Source organism: Tachysurus vachellii, chromosome 3, assembly GCF_030014155.1.
Source record: "Tachysurus vachellii isolate PV-2020 chromosome 3, HZAU_Pvac_v1, whole genome shotgun sequence".
NCBI classification, from domain to species: domain Eukaryota; kingdom Metazoa; phylum Chordata; class Actinopteri; order Siluriformes; family Bagridae; genus Tachysurus; species Tachysurus vachellii.
Window position 1 is genome coordinate 24,230,870 of NC_083462.1, and position 18,103 is coordinate 24,248,972.

The 18,103-nt window shown below is 37.7% G+C and overlaps 1 protein-coding gene across 1 annotated transcript in view; it reads left to right on the plus strand.

Moving 5' to 3' along the window:
• fndc1 (fibronectin type III domain containing 1) overlaps positions 1-17,874 on the plus strand; it is a 36,243-nt gene extending 18,369 nt beyond the window's left edge. Inside the window, exons 10-22 of the mRNA XM_060866366.1 lie at positions 115-303; positions 998-3,067; positions 3,160-3,275; positions 3,455-3,566; positions 3,641-4,015; positions 5,286-5,426; positions 9,020-9,256; positions 10,209-10,317; positions 13,927-14,006; positions 14,128-14,157; positions 14,304-14,465; positions 15,991-16,113; positions 16,219-17,874. Of these exons, the coding sequence (XP_060722349.1) occupies positions 115-303; positions 998-3,067; positions 3,160-3,275; positions 3,455-3,566; positions 3,641-4,015; positions 5,286-5,426; positions 9,020-9,256; positions 10,209-10,317; positions 13,927-14,006; positions 14,128-14,157; positions 14,304-14,465; positions 15,991-16,113; positions 16,219-16,334 (3,860 nt within the window). The 3' untranslated portion in view covers positions 16,335-17,874. The remainder of the gene's footprint in view (positions 1-114; positions 304-997; positions 3,068-3,159; positions 3,276-3,454; positions 3,567-3,640; positions 4,016-5,285; positions 5,427-9,019; positions 9,257-10,208; positions 10,318-13,926; positions 14,007-14,127; positions 14,158-14,303; positions 14,466-15,990; positions 16,114-16,218) is intronic.
• Positions 17,875-18,103: the final 229 nt, after the last annotated feature.

Below are 18,103 nucleotides of genomic sequence, written 5' to 3' on the forward strand. Positions count from 1 at the left end.
TTTTCTGTTTTTACATGTTGCATTAGTCAATGTACTGCTTTCTATTAGTCAAAGAGGATTGAACCCCATCTAGATATAAATGACCAGATTTATTACTCTTTGTTCCTATTCCAGAATATATTCTGTCCTATGCTCCAGCCCTGAAACCCTTTGGAGCAAAATCAGTAACATATCGTGGCACTACAACATCGGCCACCATAGATGGGCTGGCACCTGGTGATCGTTACATCTTTAAAATTCGAGCAGCCAACAGAAAAGGACAAGGACCACAGTCTAAAGCCTTGAGTGTTGCAATGCCTGAAAGTAAGTCACAAATTAGCTGTTGCAAATTAGCTGTTGCAATGGCCATCTTGAATATGATGTTAAAATCAGAGAAATATAATGAGGTTTTTTTAAAACAATACATCAGCTTTTACACGGTAGAGTTCTTTACAGAGTAGGCTTTTCCAGTTAAGTAAATTGAGATTTGTCTAAATCATTAAAATAGCTATGTGTAACCTAGAACCTGAAGTTGACAGATTTTTAAGGTTTTTCTCAGATGTAGTGTTCAAGCAAGAGAATATATATATCTTGCTTGCTTGAACACTACATCTGATTGAAGTTGACAGCAAATTTAAATGAATAAAACCTCCATAATCTCCTCTGAAATTTCTATTCCCAAATTTCTGAGGAATTAATGTCAGACAGATGCTTGTCATTAAAGGCAGATGCACAGACATGACTGACAAAACCCTGAAAAATCTGTGATAAAAATGTGTGTGTATTCTCTTGCTTAAACACAAGAGTGAGAGAGAAAGAGAGAGAGAGAGGGAGAGAGAGAGAGAGAGAGAGAGAGAGAGAGACTAGGAGGCCACATAATACAGATCACGTTGAGTAGATGTAGTTAATTTTTTAAAGTGAGGAGTAAATGTGCACTACGCATGTTTAACTCAACTCTATGCCAAAAAATGCTTAAAAAACTTACAGGTTAAGATTTGTATGTACTCTGTGTTGCCAGCCAGCACTACTGCCTTACGGCATTCTACTCAGTCCAAGAGCACCTCCAGAACATCTGTATATGATGACTTAGAAGACCAAGATACAGAAGACACAGAAATATCTCTTACCCATACCACTACTTCTTCACCCACAAACAAGAAATCTCGCCCCCTTTCTCAAACACGGTCTTATCACAGCATTTTTTCATCACTAAGGGGCTCGGTCAGAAATTCAGGTTCCAATTCTAGAACAACCATTAGTAGTGAAAAAGAAGGAGATGAGGAAGAGGCACCAACAGACACTCCAAAAGACGATAAAGCAACAGCAAATGAAGCTGTTGAGGATACACAACCAGAAAGTACTAACAATGCTCCAAAAACTGAGGAGGAAGAACAACATAAAGTTTCATCTGGAGCTAAGGAATCAAGCTCTGTTCATAAAAGTCCATTACCAAAAAAGCATTCCTTCCCTCTAATGTCCAAAGAGGGCCATGACAGGTCTCAGTCACTGACACCTCGCACATCCTCAGTTGTCAATGGCAACCGTTTAAGACGGCCACCCTTGAGTACCTCATGGTCACGGACAAGAAATCAAAATGGTGGATCCTCTAGTTTACCCAAAAGCCAAGACCCTATAGTCTCAAAGAAAGTCCACACTAGCTTATATCCTGAAGGCAAAGTCAGTGATACAGTAGTAAAATCATCCACTCCATCACCCACCACATCACCTCAGGAAACGAAGACAGAAACAGATAGAGAGTCATCATCTTCATCACTGTCATCAGCTGGGACAAGCAGAGTTTCTTCCTCAGCAAGGCATGCCAGTAATTCAGGGCCTGGTCCTGCTTATCCAAATGGTAGAAGAGTAACTCAAAATAAAGGTCACAAATATCAGGCAGGTAGACAAAAAACAACTTTAACGTCATCTGCTTTGTCACAGTCTTCAGCAGTTTCCAGTACAGACAACAGGGATACCCAATCAACCAGTAACTTGAATACAAAACATAACAGTAAAAATGATCATAAAATAAAAATTCAAAATAATGAAGACACACCTTCTACTTATCAATATACCACTACTCTTGCCCCTCCAATCAAAGCAGAGAATACACAGGATGTTGGTAACAATTATAAAGACAAGGCTGTTAACAGTTATTTGCGTTCAACTCAGATTCCTTCTACAGCAAGTCCAGGACATGGTTCCTCCTTGTCTAACAGAAATGCCAGGGTGGTAATTGGAAGTAGTCAGAGAAAAGATGGCAGGATCCCATGGAGCAGGACTGCTTCTTCAGTAGGAGCAGGTAGGCCCTTTTTGAGAGGAATGCCATCTAATCCAACAGCCTCAGGAGAGCATGTCAGTGGTAAAACCAAAACCTCCCCAACAACCTTCAACTCTAACATTGCAACACCCACTGTAAAGAGTAGACAAGCAGCTTCAAGTAGTGGACAGACAACCTCTAATGATCACAAAGAACACACAATATCAGGCAATGATCACAAACATGATTACCTCTCTGAGGTCAGCAAAGACACCCAGGAGATTAAGAACACTGCCCCAACTGCTTCCCCCCAAAAAACTGCTTCTGATTCTAAACACATTCAGAGGTCTGGTCAAACCTCTGACAACAGCTCTCACACATCCTATATGACTCTCAATAGACTTGGTCTGGGTTCCAATGGAAAGGTTCGTTCTGCTCTCCTGGCCAGTCGTCTGAATGAGTTAAGGTTGCGTGGTAGGTTACAAACAGTACAAAATACACAACTGGGCTCTGCTGCTAAACAAAACTCCTCTTCATCATCCGTTTCAACTTCTTCGTCCTCTTCTGCCTCCCAGACAATGGAACACAAAGCTTCACCTTCAGATCAAGGCACAGGTGCTAGTCAAAATGCTAATGTTAGATCAACTGTGGGATTGGTCTCACGATCATCCCTGATGCAACCTGCTGGTGGTGACACATCAAAAGATTTCAAGACCCCTGTAACAGTTCCAGCAAGAAATCCAGTGGTGAGATCACGCTATCCAAGCAGATCTGACAAAAATTCAAGAGGAAAAACCCCAGTTGGTTTACACAAACCTAATTATGGGCAAGGTAAAGATTTATTTACAAGTCTTGTTAAATATATAGATAAGTATCAGTGAAGGAATGAAGTTTTAGTTTCTTGTATTAATTTGCTTGTGTAGGCAAGAATGCGCGACCAAATCTTACAGCAACAAATGGCAAAATTGCATCTACATCAAATGAAAATACAAAAGGAAATGGAGTCAAATATATTACAGGCCCCGATGGAACCAGATGGGTGCGTTTACTTTAATAATTGTTATCATGAATGATAGTATATAATGAGCCTTTCTCTGCCAACATCGTTAAAAAAAATGAAAACATTCTCTTCTGGAAATGTATTTCTCATGTCTTAGGTCCTGTTATGTGTCTTTTTTACTCTTTCTAATGTACTGACATTAAATGTACCACCCTTAGGTTGTAGATCTGGATAAAGGAGTACTGATGAATGAAGAGGGAAAGGTTTTACAGGATTCTAGAGGCCGGCCCAGGAAAGTAGTCATTGGAGAAGATGGGAAAACTATCTTTGGTATGTTTTCATATTCATTCTTATTTTACAAACTGCTAACTTTAAATGTTAACATATGATCTGTTTTCCATTAGATGAAGAGGGTACCCCATTAGTAAACCAGGAAGGTATGGCTTTGTTTGGTCATGGGAGGGACAGTCGGCCTGTTGTTAACCCCAAAGATAAGTACCTCACTGTTGGAGGGAAGCCACTTGTGGGCCTGGATCGTCCTACACCCAGTACTACAACCACAACAACTACAACCACAACAACTACAACCACAACTACAACTACAACCACTGCTGAACCAACCACCACCACCACTGCTGAACCAACAACAACAGAAATTACTACTCTGGAGTACACAACTGAAGCTTTGCCTACCTGTCCCCCTGGAACATTTGCAAAGCTGGATAAGAATGGCATTCCTATGATGGATGATTATGGAATACTGGACTGCTACCCAAGTGGTGAGCTTTGTAAAAACAAAGTCACATTTTTCATGTATTTTTAACATGACACGACAAATACTGTATAGGCGAAATATTAAGTCCATGTAAAACAGCTATTCAACAATGAAAAAGTGAAAGAATTTAGATGACCTCATGTCTGCCCCTAAAATATGCAAAACATGTTAGTATATTTTAATAAAGAGATGGTTTTGGCATGACATTTAATGCCAGTGTAATGGCAGTGTAACCAGAATTAAGATGGAATTAGAGAGGGTTTGACTCACCATACCATATAATATATTCTTGTGTAATGTGATTTAAGGAAATATAAACCAAATGTGAATCTGGATAAGGATTACATGCTTCAATGTTCTTCAAATAAAATTAATTACTTCCTATTACTTCTTTATGCACAGTATATATGGCTCATAAATATGGGAAATATCCATTCATAGTCAAATTGCTTAAAGGTGGGGTCTCCGTTGTTTGAGAAATGCTTAAGAAAACTGAGTTGGGCCGCCAAACAAAACAAAAAAACAACACTAACGTGTAGCCAATGAGCAGAAAGGGGCGTGTCTTGTCAATATGGGCGGAGTGTTCAGTGCGCAGGTGTGACATTAGCAGAAAGTGGTTTTAACATTGACATGGCAGATAAAAACAAAGAAAGAAAGCGAAGGAAGGCTTACGATAAGGCAAGAAGCAGGACCCGTGTTAATATAGGATCAGCTTTCCAGCGCTGGAGAGAACTGAACGTCTTCCGCGTGAAACGGAGATAAACCTTTCACGGTACAACACACAGTACTACAAAAACATATTTGTATTACCATAGTATTACTCATTGAGTTCATTTATTGATAAAAATATCCCCTCGGTCAGCTGCCCCAACAGGTTCCGCCATAATACTTGTCTGGGTTATACTTGGGTTATATTTGTCTGGTGTATGTGTGGGGTGGAGCTATCAAAACAGGGATGGGACCCATTTGGGTTAGGGGCGTGTTTGTTTTGGTGATTTCAAATTTCAGCATTGGCTTTCAAACAACGGAGACCCCACCTTTAACTTTGAATGTTAAAATAAATGTAAAACAAAAACCCTCTCATACTGTATGGCACATAGATTAGTACAGGTTCCATCTTTGTGTTTTAGCCTTTGGTAGATGATACATTAGCCAGTATGAATTTTCTATTAAGGAGTCTATCAAATATCTCAGTTGATTAAAAACCGTATGCACAATTATATTATAATAATACTTAGTTAACAGCTATTAGTTGTGTGCTTTTTATCTAACAGATGAGTTTTTGATGGAGACCACCATGATCCCTATCACCACTCAGCTGCCCCATACTACTCACACCCCCACAACTGGGTTCCGCTTCTTTAATAACAGCCCGTCATCTGAGTTTGATGTTGCCGGCAAGAAACGCTTCACAGGTAAAGTATCATTTCATAAATTGCTTTGTATTTTCCTCTGCATTTATAGGTTCACAACCATGAGTACCATAAATCACCTTGGTATGGTTCTCAGCAAGTAATGAGTCTTGGCCCATGTTTTATTTGTTCTGTAGGAGTATGCCATTTGACATTACAAAATCGAGTACCTCAGCTACTTTAATGAGGATAACTTCTGTATCTTATAGGATATCTCTGAAATCCTGAGAGAAAGGATTAAGAATAATTTGCGTGAAAACTTGTGGCATGTAGCTTCCTGCACAAACTGGGAGAGAGAGAAGGGTGGGGGTAGGAGAATGATAGATTTAACTCTATAAACAGCTTTTTATGTTTTCAGTTCCAGATGTGAAATCATTTCCTGCTCTGACCTACCATAGCAAAAAAAAACAAAAAACACCATAACATTTATAATAATTAAAATACTTTTGCATAAAGTAACATAATATATTTAGAGGTATATTGCTGTACTTCAACACTATATAAACACCAATAACACTGAAAAACACTAACACTAGATGTTAACAAAGAGTATCTTTACCATTCTTACTGTTACAGGGTTCCCACTCTTTTTCAGAGATCATTTTCCAGGACTTTTCCAGGACAGTTCAAATTTAGCAAAAAAAGACAAGGATCACAGATTCACGGCCTAAATATGTTCTTCTTTTCAGAAGTCTTAAAAACAGCGTACATTTTATGGCTATTACTTAACTATACTTTTAAAGACAATTTGTCATGTGAATGAAATTTCAACATTTATAAAATAATAAGGCAGCACATATTAATACCCTTTCCTTTCTCAGACCAATGCCGTCATGCATGTTTTAGTTTGCTGTGCATTCCCCTTGCACATGATATTCAGATTAACAAGGTTAATATAACCTGCTTCCCCGTCACCATTTGCTGAAAACATTCGAGCACTTAAACCATTCCTAGCACCTGAAACCGCCAACACATGACAGCATCATCCGTCACAGCGAGATTAAACAGCATAACAAAAACCTGTCAAAACTCAGCGTCTCTGAACAGAGCGCTTTCTGTTACTAACGTTAATTGTTTCGACCAGTTGTAAACTGTTCTTTAAATGATCAAGAACATTTAAAAATAATAATTTTCCAGGACAACAAGATTTTTTCCAGGACAATTTATGTTTTCTCTCATTTTCCATGTGTTTTCCAGGACTGGAACATTGGTCATTAATTTTCCAGGATTTCCAGGTTTTCCAGGACGTGTGGGAACCCTGTGTTAGATATCCTACACTGTATTTCATTTTCTGCCATTTCACTGTAAAACAATGCACTGCACTAAGTGCTCCATCAGTTATAATACATTCATTTCAAACGATTTGATGCAAACAATAAATATCGGCAATTATTTGTTTGAAAAAAAATAGAATATTTGAAAATGATGATCTGTGTAAGATTAAATTCATAAGAGTCAAAGTCAAAGAGCTTCGATGGAAGCGATAAGACTGACAAATTTGCTTAAATTGAAACAGTGAACTAGAAATTGTGTGGACTACATTTTTGGACACCACTGTAGATTGTAGTTAATAAGGTTAATGGCTTGGTAAATGCAAGTCATCTGGAAGCTTTTGGAATGGATTTCTGGATTTGGTATGTAAAGTTAAGAGGTGATTCTGTCTTTGTGGCCTGTATCCTTCTAGTGCATTATTCTCCTCGCTGCTACAATCTTTTCCTGATTAAATATTTTGAGACTGCCAGAACCTTCTGCAGATGTTGAGAGCAGGGCTGGAAGTTAGACTCAGAAGGTAGTGTGAGTTTACTGTAAACATTATTCTAGCCAATACTTCCTCTCCAGCACAGTCTGTAGAGATAAAGTATGCTGTTAACAGACTGTGTCTGCTTCGCTCATCTACATTGCCCTGCTCAGGCTTCTGATCTGAGGCCAGCTCTAGGCATGTGACACTGTGGGATGGTCAAGGACCTCCTGCTTAATGGTTTCCTACTTTCTCTTTTTCTGGTGTGTTTTTTTCCCCAAAGCTGTGATTTAATGAAAAGTTTAACCACAGAATGGAGGCTAAGACAATGTAGTCATTCAATTTTATTTTCATATCCAATAAGAGGTCGACAGCTTCTCCGACCTGTTAATGAACTATGTTGACCAATTTTATTTCAACGTCTTTTGTTCTGTTATATTTCTATATCATTATCATTATATAATATATCAATATATTATTTTTATTTAGTAACTGCATGGAAAACAGAGCAACAAGTTTGAGCTAATATTACGTTATAAATTTAAGGACTGATCAACTACAATACAAAGGTGTAAACCTGTCAGAAAAAGGCCCTGACCTGGAGATGCTTTTTTTTCTGAACATTCAACCATGTTTCGAGAGTTCATGGTGTCTCATGGCTCTTCTAATGTGCTTTTCTTGGCAGCAACTTGACATCAACAGCTTTGTCTGGGAAAAGAATGAGTGGCGTAATAAGCCAGCTCCATGTTATTTTACAAAGGAATCCCACTGTGGTCCTCAGGCTTGCTGGACTGAGAGAGCAAGCACAGATGTCAACACCACAGATACCAGTGGAGCCAGTAGCACCAGTGCAGAACTGCTCTTATAACACTCAAAAGTCCCAAAAAGGATCCCATTATAGACAACCAAAATGAACTCTGCGTGAGTTCAAACTGTTCTTTTTCTACTGGCATTTGCATACTTATTCTCACCCAGGAAACAACAAAAACAGGATAAGTAAAGTTAAAAACTAAAAATGAAGCAGTGGTGCAGTAAAATGAGGACACAAGAAATCTCATGAACTTAAAACATGACTATTATAAAATGTAAATGAACAGTAAACGTCATAGTACACTGGCATCAAAAAAACTCAGAGTTACCTCAGCTGACCACAAAGCGCAAGAGAAAGAGAGAATGTGCCATGTATTTTCATGCTTTAATAGTTTGTCAAGGCTACGGAATCTCCTTTAATCCCCAGACCCCCAGTATATCCACTGTCACATTTATACATGACAACCGCAAAATCATGTGTTATGTTCTGTTATGTTATGTGTTTTGTGAGCTTTTTATTCTGAAGCATCTCTTCTTATCACACATGAAACAGAGGCCTTAGGTTATTAGATCATAACTCAATGCAGTGTGACATGAATAGTGTTTGTTCTGGTCTGCAACATCTCATGGAGCATTTGATTAGATCCAGGTGTGTGTCTTGTAACCCAATCAAATTTCTGGAAGCACTCCCAGCTGTCAGACTACAGCAATCACAGAACCACAATGAGCCAGCAATATAGACAAAGCCTACCGAACCACCACAAAACTGCCAACAGATAACAGATAAACAAAATTCTCAAGTAACAACCCCTTCTGTCCCTGCAAACAAACCAGAGAACCACAATGAGTCAGAGGTTTCATTCAGTCAGCTAGACTATACCAGGAATGTAAGACACGTGGTCTAAACCCAAATAAAACAATTTTTTTTTCTTTATTCATCAGAGAATGTGGAACGTATTAATACAGTATGCTGCTGATGACTGGACAGAAAGAGTCAATATTTTTGACTTTCACTTTTCACTGAGCCCCCATTTTTTTCTTTTCTCAGCTCCATATGTGAATTACATCCAGAAGGATCCTGGTGCTCCATGTTCCCTGACCGAGGCGCTAGAGTACCTGCAGGTGGATGTGCTGGCTGACCTCATTGAAAAGGACAGTGCCACAGCCAGCCAAAAGCAGCCACCCAAACACAAGCCAAAGAACATCACTGTAATTGCCATGGAGGGATGTCACTCATTTGTTATTTTGGACTGGGCTCGCCCATTGAAGGATGACATGGTTTCAGGTGCTACTTCTGCATAAATCTAGCATGGCCCTACAAATACATTTTGGAATACATGAATTTTCATGAAGTACAGTCTAGAACACTTAAGGGTTTTCCTCTCTGAGAGAAACCTCTTTAGGAAGCTATGAATTCTTAACTGTCTATGAAATAGATTGAAATTAAGCACACACTTACATTTAAAAATAGATCCATAAAAGCTTCTGTCTAGAACTCTGTAACAGCGTGTTTTCCCTTTTGAGAGGTTTTTAAGGAGTGCTCAAGCATTAAAGTACACCCAAGTACTCATTTAGACACTCCACAAAGGGTTCTGTGAAAAAGCATCCACTGTACATATGACCTTCTATGTTTCACTGCTACCAATAAACTAAACAGTATCATTGATTCACCTTTAGTTTATAAACAAGGCCGGTCCCTCTTATGACTTATGAGACCAGGTAAACTCAGAAGTATAGAAGATTACTGGATTTTGTTGTCAGAATTAGTCATTGAGTGTCCCTGTGTGCTTTCAGGAAAATAGAGTAGAAGAGATTTGAAGCAGCCATGAGACTGCATGATGTCTAAAACAGATAGTAGTTGTTTTCCTCTTGTCCTCTCCCTGTGCATAACTTCATTCCATACTGTTTCTCCCCTCCTTTCTTCTTTCTTTTTTGCATCCCCAACTCTGCCTAATTTAGTGCCATGTTGACATAAATATGCATATATGAGCACACACACACACACACACACACACACACACACACACACACACACACACACACACACACACACTTAGGCCTTTGCTTTAACCTGAAGTGAAATTTAATGCTTATAGGTTCCATAATTTCCATAATGCATAGCTGTATTGGCTTTCTAGATTGTAGAAGCAAAAATATTTCTTATTCAAGTCAAACCTATTCAATTGATTGCAAGTAATTTGCCCTCTTCTTATCATCACTGATGGCTATCTCTACAGGATACATGGTGCACAGCGCCTCCTATGATGATGTCCTGACCAACAGATGGTCATCTAGTCTCTCATCTGGCACACACCTAGCTGTGGAGAACCTCAAGCCAAACTCCAGGTGAACTTTATTTCTTATGTTAACACACAAATGGTGCTGATCACAATTTTAGGGCTTTGTTGGTGGGTTTTCATTAGAGAAAATCCCATGAGTAGTGCTAAGTTGTCTACGTGCATAGCTATGACTGGTTTGACCAATGCTTTGGCCAAAACCTCTTCTTGTTTTCTATCCCAATTCTTATAAACAGTTTTGTAGGTGTTCACTGTTTTTAAAATAAATACGCACCTTCACCCAGATAATGAATAAATATACACCCACCAGCCAATAACATTAATCAGCTAGTCATGTCGAAGCAGAGCAATGCATGCAGATACATACAGACCCATGCAGATACTGGTCAAGACTGAGATACTGGCAGAGATACACATTTTTACCTGGATTACATTTTACTCAAAAGATTGTTACCAAATAGTTAGCATAAACCAAACCTAAAACAATACATATTGTTTATAAGTGCCATATTTTCTGTTTATACCTAATATCTTCTACATGTAATTCGTAAACATATGACGACTTTTCCTTTTATACTGATTATATTTATACAATATACAATTATATTTGTCAGTTTGGCCCTGTGGAAAAAATGGATAAACATTTTATGCTATAAAAACTTGAATACATGGCAACTATATTCTTTTTCCAAAAAAAAAAAAACAGTCATGCCAAATTTGCTAATATTGTATCTGTCTACAATAAGGATGTTGGTTAAATCCCTTGGTGTAACCCTATATGCTGGTTTGTCATTCTTACATAACTCTCTAGTTAAAAACATCTGAGGAACATAAGTAATAGAGTAACCCTACATGAGGATCTAAGAAATGAGAAATTAGCGCATGCTTTCATAACCTAGAGATCGGACTAGATGCCCTGCTGCCTGAACCTTGCTCAAAAGCAACAGCCCATGTCCTTATCAGAAAAGTCAGTGCATATTACCCCAGTCTCATTTAATTAACATCAGCTGCTTGGCAAATGCGAGTACAATGACTCTGTTCGCATACAGAGTCCTGCTCACATTTAAAACTCTGAATAGTTTAGCTCTGCTGTATCTTTCTGAACTGCTAAACAGTATACCCCATCCTGAACACTTCACTCCGCTGAGCAAAGCTGCTGATCCTAAGATGGTGGAAGTTGAACAGTATTTACAGTATGTACTGTTCCATGGAACATTAACAATATCAGTCAATAAGTGTTTTTAAAATCCAGATCATTACAAAATAATTAAATAATTGAAAAATAATTAATTTATTAGTGAGTTAGATTGTTCAGTGTGGTTTAGTCTAAATATATAACATATGAAGCACTTTTGAACTCAGTGCTACATTACCAATGCATGATTTCTGTTGCTTTGTATCACTGAAAAGAAATAACTTGTTCATAGCCTAACTAAAACAATTAGGACAATTCCATTAAAATGGCAGAATAATTATAAATAGTGTCTATTCCGATTACGGAGACATTGGAGATGTTTCCTGAACATTGCTTTCTGAAGTGGTAAGTTATATTGAATACAGACATTTACTGGGATCCACTTTATTTGGTAACTGAACAATTTTTCTTCTGGTTTTTATGCCTATGCAACAGTGATGTGATCAACAGAGAGACATTTTTACTAGTCTAAAGTCTGGAGGAATAAAACATTCAACAGTTGTAATGATTGATGGACAAACAAATGTCCCACAATTCATTGAGCATGGCACAGAATGAGAGGAGAATTCAAGTTTCTGATGACTCACAGATCTCACTCATATCAACACTGAGGTAGAGCTGATGTCATCTTATGGCACATCAAACCTATGATTCTATGATCAAACCTCAGTCTAAACATCATCTGGTTCCATGCAAATATTTTGCAGCACCCATTCACCTTTCAATGAGAGAGAGTCAACATGGTGATAAACTATTTTGATTTGTGTCTTGGAGTGGGAGTTTGTGTTTAATGTTCATGCATCGTGATAGAGCATAGCAGTTACACAGAAAAAGCAAGAGATTTCAGCTCAGTGCTTCACTCGCCGTCCAACCATGTCTAAAGGTGCGAGATTTACATCACAAGCAAAGTTGATAATAGATCTGTCTTCCATGATCCAAAGAAGACAGCCGTCAGTTCACCTCTGAGTAATTGAAAAGGAACAATATTACACATGTGATTCGTTTCAAACGAGCTAAGGAAAACTGGCATTTTATGTTGCAGAAAGTAGCTAATATAGAGCATATGTCCCATTCACTAAGTCTTGGCAGCTCCATTAGAACATGCTTTATTCTACTCAGACTCACTGATCTGTGACTTGTGTCTCTCTTATGAGCCCTACAAATGCACACAAACAGAAACATACTGGTGTCCTGTCAAATTTCTGATTTCTATGGTGGCCATAGAGGTGCTTTGTAGATCTGTAGGCTGCTGTAGAGCTGGAGGTTTATGGCTCGCATGGACATTTCTCACACATGTTACGTGACCAGATCTGACCTAAAACACATCATCCGCTCCAAGAGAATGCACGTGTGTTACATTCCTTCACATTAAGTTCCTTGTGCTCACAAAAACAGGCAATTCGAGACTTAAGCTGATCAGCCGACAGCAGTTGTCTGATCTGGTGACTATTTTAAAAATGATGTGCTTGCACACAATTATTACAGATGTCAGAATGTAGATATTTCACAAGATTGGAATGTATATATGAAGAGTGTTTTGCTTGATTTTGTGTGTGTGTGTGTACTGTATGTGTGTGTGTGTTAAGTGTAGATGTTTTCTTTGCCTGTCCTCAGAACCCTATGTTTGACGATAGCAGCTGCCACCTTTAAAAATAACGCAGAGGGAAATGTTGACTTAAGAAAACACAGAGTAGTGATTTTTAAATACAGATGTCAGAGACTATGTAAAACTTAATTTAGTACTTAAATTTACAGTCAAGTGAATGGGGTAAAAAACACAGTTACAAATACACACACTTCCCCTGGTCTCCGTATCCCAGGCTGTCTGGAATTGTCCCTGTAATTCCCACTTTATTTTGGTCAGAGTTTCCAGCTTCTCTAATCTGATCCAGCCGTACAGATATTATGTCATTTAATGAGTCTCAAATAAAAAGAGGCGAAGCATGAAGGTAGTGACCTTCTGCGAGTGTGCACGTGCACACACACACACACACACACACACACATCGGAAAAGGGTTGATTTTCTCATTTGTCTTTCACTGTGTGTATCTTAAACCTCACTGTTTTTTCTTAACTTCTATGAAATCTTTTTTTTTACTCAGTCAAGTAACTTGAAGCAAGACATTTGTCAGTTTTCTCTTTTATTTCTCCTTCTTGCTCCTCTGTTTAGACATTATTCTCTGTAGCCTCACATGACTATAAACTATAATTTATTCATTTTCATATCCGGTAGGCACTTTGTGTCACCCATACTGTATATCTACTGGCATGTTTTTGGAGGCGAGTGGAAACAGATGAATCTGAAGAAAACCGTCAAAAACAAGGCCAGAAAACTTGGGACCCTGAAGCACTGTGGCAATAATTGCTACCTAAAAATAAATAAATAAAATATTTCTATAAAAAATAAGTAAAATATCAAGTACCCAGGTGTCTCATTGTTTTTACTTACCATGTTTTTTTTAGGTATTACTTCAGAGTTCAAGCAAAGAACGTTTATGGTCTCGGGCCGATCAGCGAAACAATAAGTTATGTTACAGAATCAGGTCAGTATCCTCTCCAGTTTTGGGGAAGCTTTTTCATTATTCATTTTCTTTTATTATTTTGTAGAGGAAAAGCATTTATCTTAGTGTAAATGTCTAAAAAGATTTTTTGTACTCTTTACAGATGACCCTCTTCTAATAGAGAGGCCCCCAGGTACAATACATCAATTGCACTGAAACAGCACTCAAGGGCTTTCTAAACGGATGCCATTTAACATAAAAACCCTCTGATATTTGAACAACAATTCAAGTCTCCTGTCACTAACAAACTCAAATACATTATTCCTGTTTTCCCCCTAGGTGGCGAGCCTATTTGGATTCCTTTTTCCTTTAGGTACAACCCTGCCCACAGTTCCTGTAAAGGAAGTCAATTTGTCAAGCGCACCTGGTACAGGAAGTTTGTGGGTGTGGTCCTGTGCAACTCACTGCGCTACAAGATCTTTATGGGAGATGGACTGAAGGGTACTATTGATAATTTTATTTATTTGTATATTTTTACATCTGTGCTGCAAAAAATCCAATTCACCTTGCCTTTAGCATACGTTTAGTCTACATAAATCTAGTTTACAGCTCATTTTTATTCAGTTTCATTTGAAAGTTACGTGACGTGACGTGACGTGACGTGTTTCATACAAACAGTGTGACTGTATGTAAATCTAATTATACTGATATGTGCAACACACTCATGTATTTTGGCTGGAAGCCAGACGGGAATATAAGCAATTGTATATACGTGACATTGTGTTAATTTGTCATGTTATCGCTCAATACACTCGATCTACTATCAGCTAATCTGGTGCTACTAATAAAACTGCCTTACAAAACCATGATAACCTTTTTCACACTAAACATTAAAAATAACATTTGGTGACTCCGACTCTGACTCTTTAAAACAAAACAGGTAAAAATGTGGCAGCAGCTTGTAGCCAAGCAAAATGTGATTAAACAAAGAAACACATTCATTTAATGTTTAGGGCAGTTAAATATATACCTTTTATGGATATGTGTATAGTACAATTACTGCACAATACGTATTATTTGACAAATGTATAATCAGTATAGAAAAATATTTTAAAATAGTCAAAACCTAATCCCTATGCCGCTGGGTGTTGGCTTTTAGTATGATTCACTAATCGATTCCAAATGTATCACTCAGTGGAAAGATCCATGTTGTATAAGGAAATGGCTGAAGCTCAAACGCAAGAGAAATGGAGACTTGTATGAATTCAGCAGAGATATAAATATTATGTATTATTAATTTATTTTATTTTTAAACATATACTCTCACTCACTCATTTTCTACCGCTTATCCGAACTACCTCGGGTCACGGGGAGCCTGTGCATATCTCAGGCGTCATCGGGCATCAAGGCAGGATACACACTGGACGGAGTGCCAACCCATCGCAGGGCACACACACTCTCATTCACTCACGCAATCACACACTACGGACAAATTTCCAGATATGTCAATCAACCTACCATGCATGTCTTTGGAAACCGGAGTACCCGGAGGAAACCCCCAAGGCACGGGGAGAACATGCAAACTCCACACACACAAGGCGGGGGCGGGAATCGTACCCCCAACCCTGGAGGTGTGAGGCGAACATGCTAACCACTAAGCCACCGTGCCCCCATAAACATATACTGTATATTTTAAAAAAAACTTTAGTGATGATAATAAATGCAATCACATTAAGGACCAGGTTTATTTGTGTTAATATATAAACTAGATAATATGCCAAATAAAAGACTTCCTTCAAAGACTCACAAAAAAAAAAAAAAAAAAAAAAAAAAACAGTTGTGGCCCAGCCAAGATTTGTTTGCAAAGTTTGACAATCCTGATCTAATTCAGTCTGTAGATTTCATGTTTCTATAATCTTCACATTTCCATGACTGTATAGTACATAATGTCTATGTGTCCATCACCTTCAGCTTGTGATTGTTTCCTTTCAGGCACTAAATCCTATAATCTTTTCTTTATTTTCAGAAACTTTCTACAGTATTGCTGATTCCTTTGGCAATGGAGAAGACCACTGTCAGTTTGTAGATTCACATTTGGATGGAAGGACAGGACAACAAGCCCTTTCCATTTACCTACCCCAAGCTCAAGGTACAAATTCAGGCACACTCCCAAAATTCACTACTTTTTATTCTCGCATCAGTGCATATTTCCCATGAGAAGCACGAACCGAGTGCCCTTTTTTTTGTATTTCAGGTTATTATCGCTCATATAGACAAGAGCCTGTCAATTTTGGGCCCATCGGCAGGCGCACGCCTCATCAGTTTGTGGGCTGGTATGAGTGTGGAGTCCCGATCCCTGGGAAATGGTAACAGAGGACATTGTGAATGCCAGTTATCACTGGCAGCTACATATCATCCTGCTACAACCAAGTCCATAAATGAACTTTTGCCAACCACAGCAACTACAGCCTAAACCAACATACATTTTCTCTCAGAGAGGATATAATACTTAAAGTAACATTTTTTATTATAACAGTTCCAATATCAAGCACTTTTTAAAAGCAATCTGTATATAAGGTAATACAAGCATGTGTGTTCAAATTATTAACAACATTATCAGGAACATTGTATCCTGAATAATTGTCAGTGACAATGACTGTGATGGCTTCTGATTACTGCTTGTAATATTAAGTAGTTTGATACAAACCACAAGCCTAACAATTGCAATGACTTATACAATAATGATGTAACAAACTGTCTGTGATTATTTTTTGGGTAATAACGTTGCTAGTTTTGTACTCATGTTTTCTATCCTCTTTTCTTGGATGGCAGTTAAATTTGAAATATTGCCCATATTAGGGCAGATAAACAAAGGTAATTTTATTTGCTCAGGAAAGGTCAAATACTGAATAAAGATACATGTACATCACAAAAGTTTTTATGTTACATAGACAAAATGAGGAAAATACTCATTTAATAAGGGGAATTGATGATGTAGATAATTGCCATACTTATTGATGTGTGTGTTTTGGGCTCATAACATAAATGAATTATCAAGTAATTTGAACAGGTATGAGAAAAGGTCATAAGCCAGTCATTAACACAGTCATGATGTTTATATGATATGTTTGTATTGAACCCATGAAAATGAAGTTATAACATTATGACATCATCGTTAACAACAATTTGTTAAACTAATATACAAGTCATTTATTTTCACATGCTCCCATATTGTAAGAAGAAAGGTATATATTTAATTTATTAGAAATTATAATGCATTGATATTTAGCAGTATAGGCATCTCAAATAGTATTTCAGATAAATTTCATATTTTGTATGAAGGTTTGTACCACATACAGAAACATTTTTCTATATTTACTCCCATGCAGTCATGTAGTTTTGAAGCTGAATTGTTTGATCTTCATACTTCTGTGTGGAAAATATTATCTCAAGGACCACAAGTGTGTTAACTCAAAAGTCAAAAACATTTGTGTTTTACACGGCCTTTAGGAAAAATGTATCCGGCAGTTCATACAAGGGGGAAATCTGAGGTTAACTAGCTCAATCTCCTCTCTTTTGGACAGCGATTGTTTCCGTTGATTTTGGTGACAGTAATTGTTTTGTTTCAAGGATGGGCTATAGAAAAGTGGAGCATATTTTGCACTAATTTCAACTCCAGAATAAAGACATGCTCCAGAGGTAATCTGTTTTTTATCCCGCTTTGTTTAAACTGGTTGTCTCAGACCGTATTTCTATTATCAAGCACGGCATGGTTTGGAATAGTTAACAACTTGTGTTACATAACAATACATGTGCTGCTTGTCACTACCAATCAATTCATGTAAAAGAAAAAATACTGGAGATAATCACATCAAGCTCCAGTAATGAATAAAACCTCACGATTCAATGATGCAAGAGTACTGAAGTGTACTGTACACCAACCTTTGATGTTCATTAGTTGGCTACAAATTTAAATATTTCAATAAAAGAAAGTTGAGTAGTTTATTATATTATTCTGAAGAAATAGGATTAAACTGTATCTATAACAGGATGGAAAATGCTAATAACATCCATACAATGTCTCACATGAAGTTCAGAGGATTAAAAACCTCTATCTATTTCTCTAAACAAATCAGTTT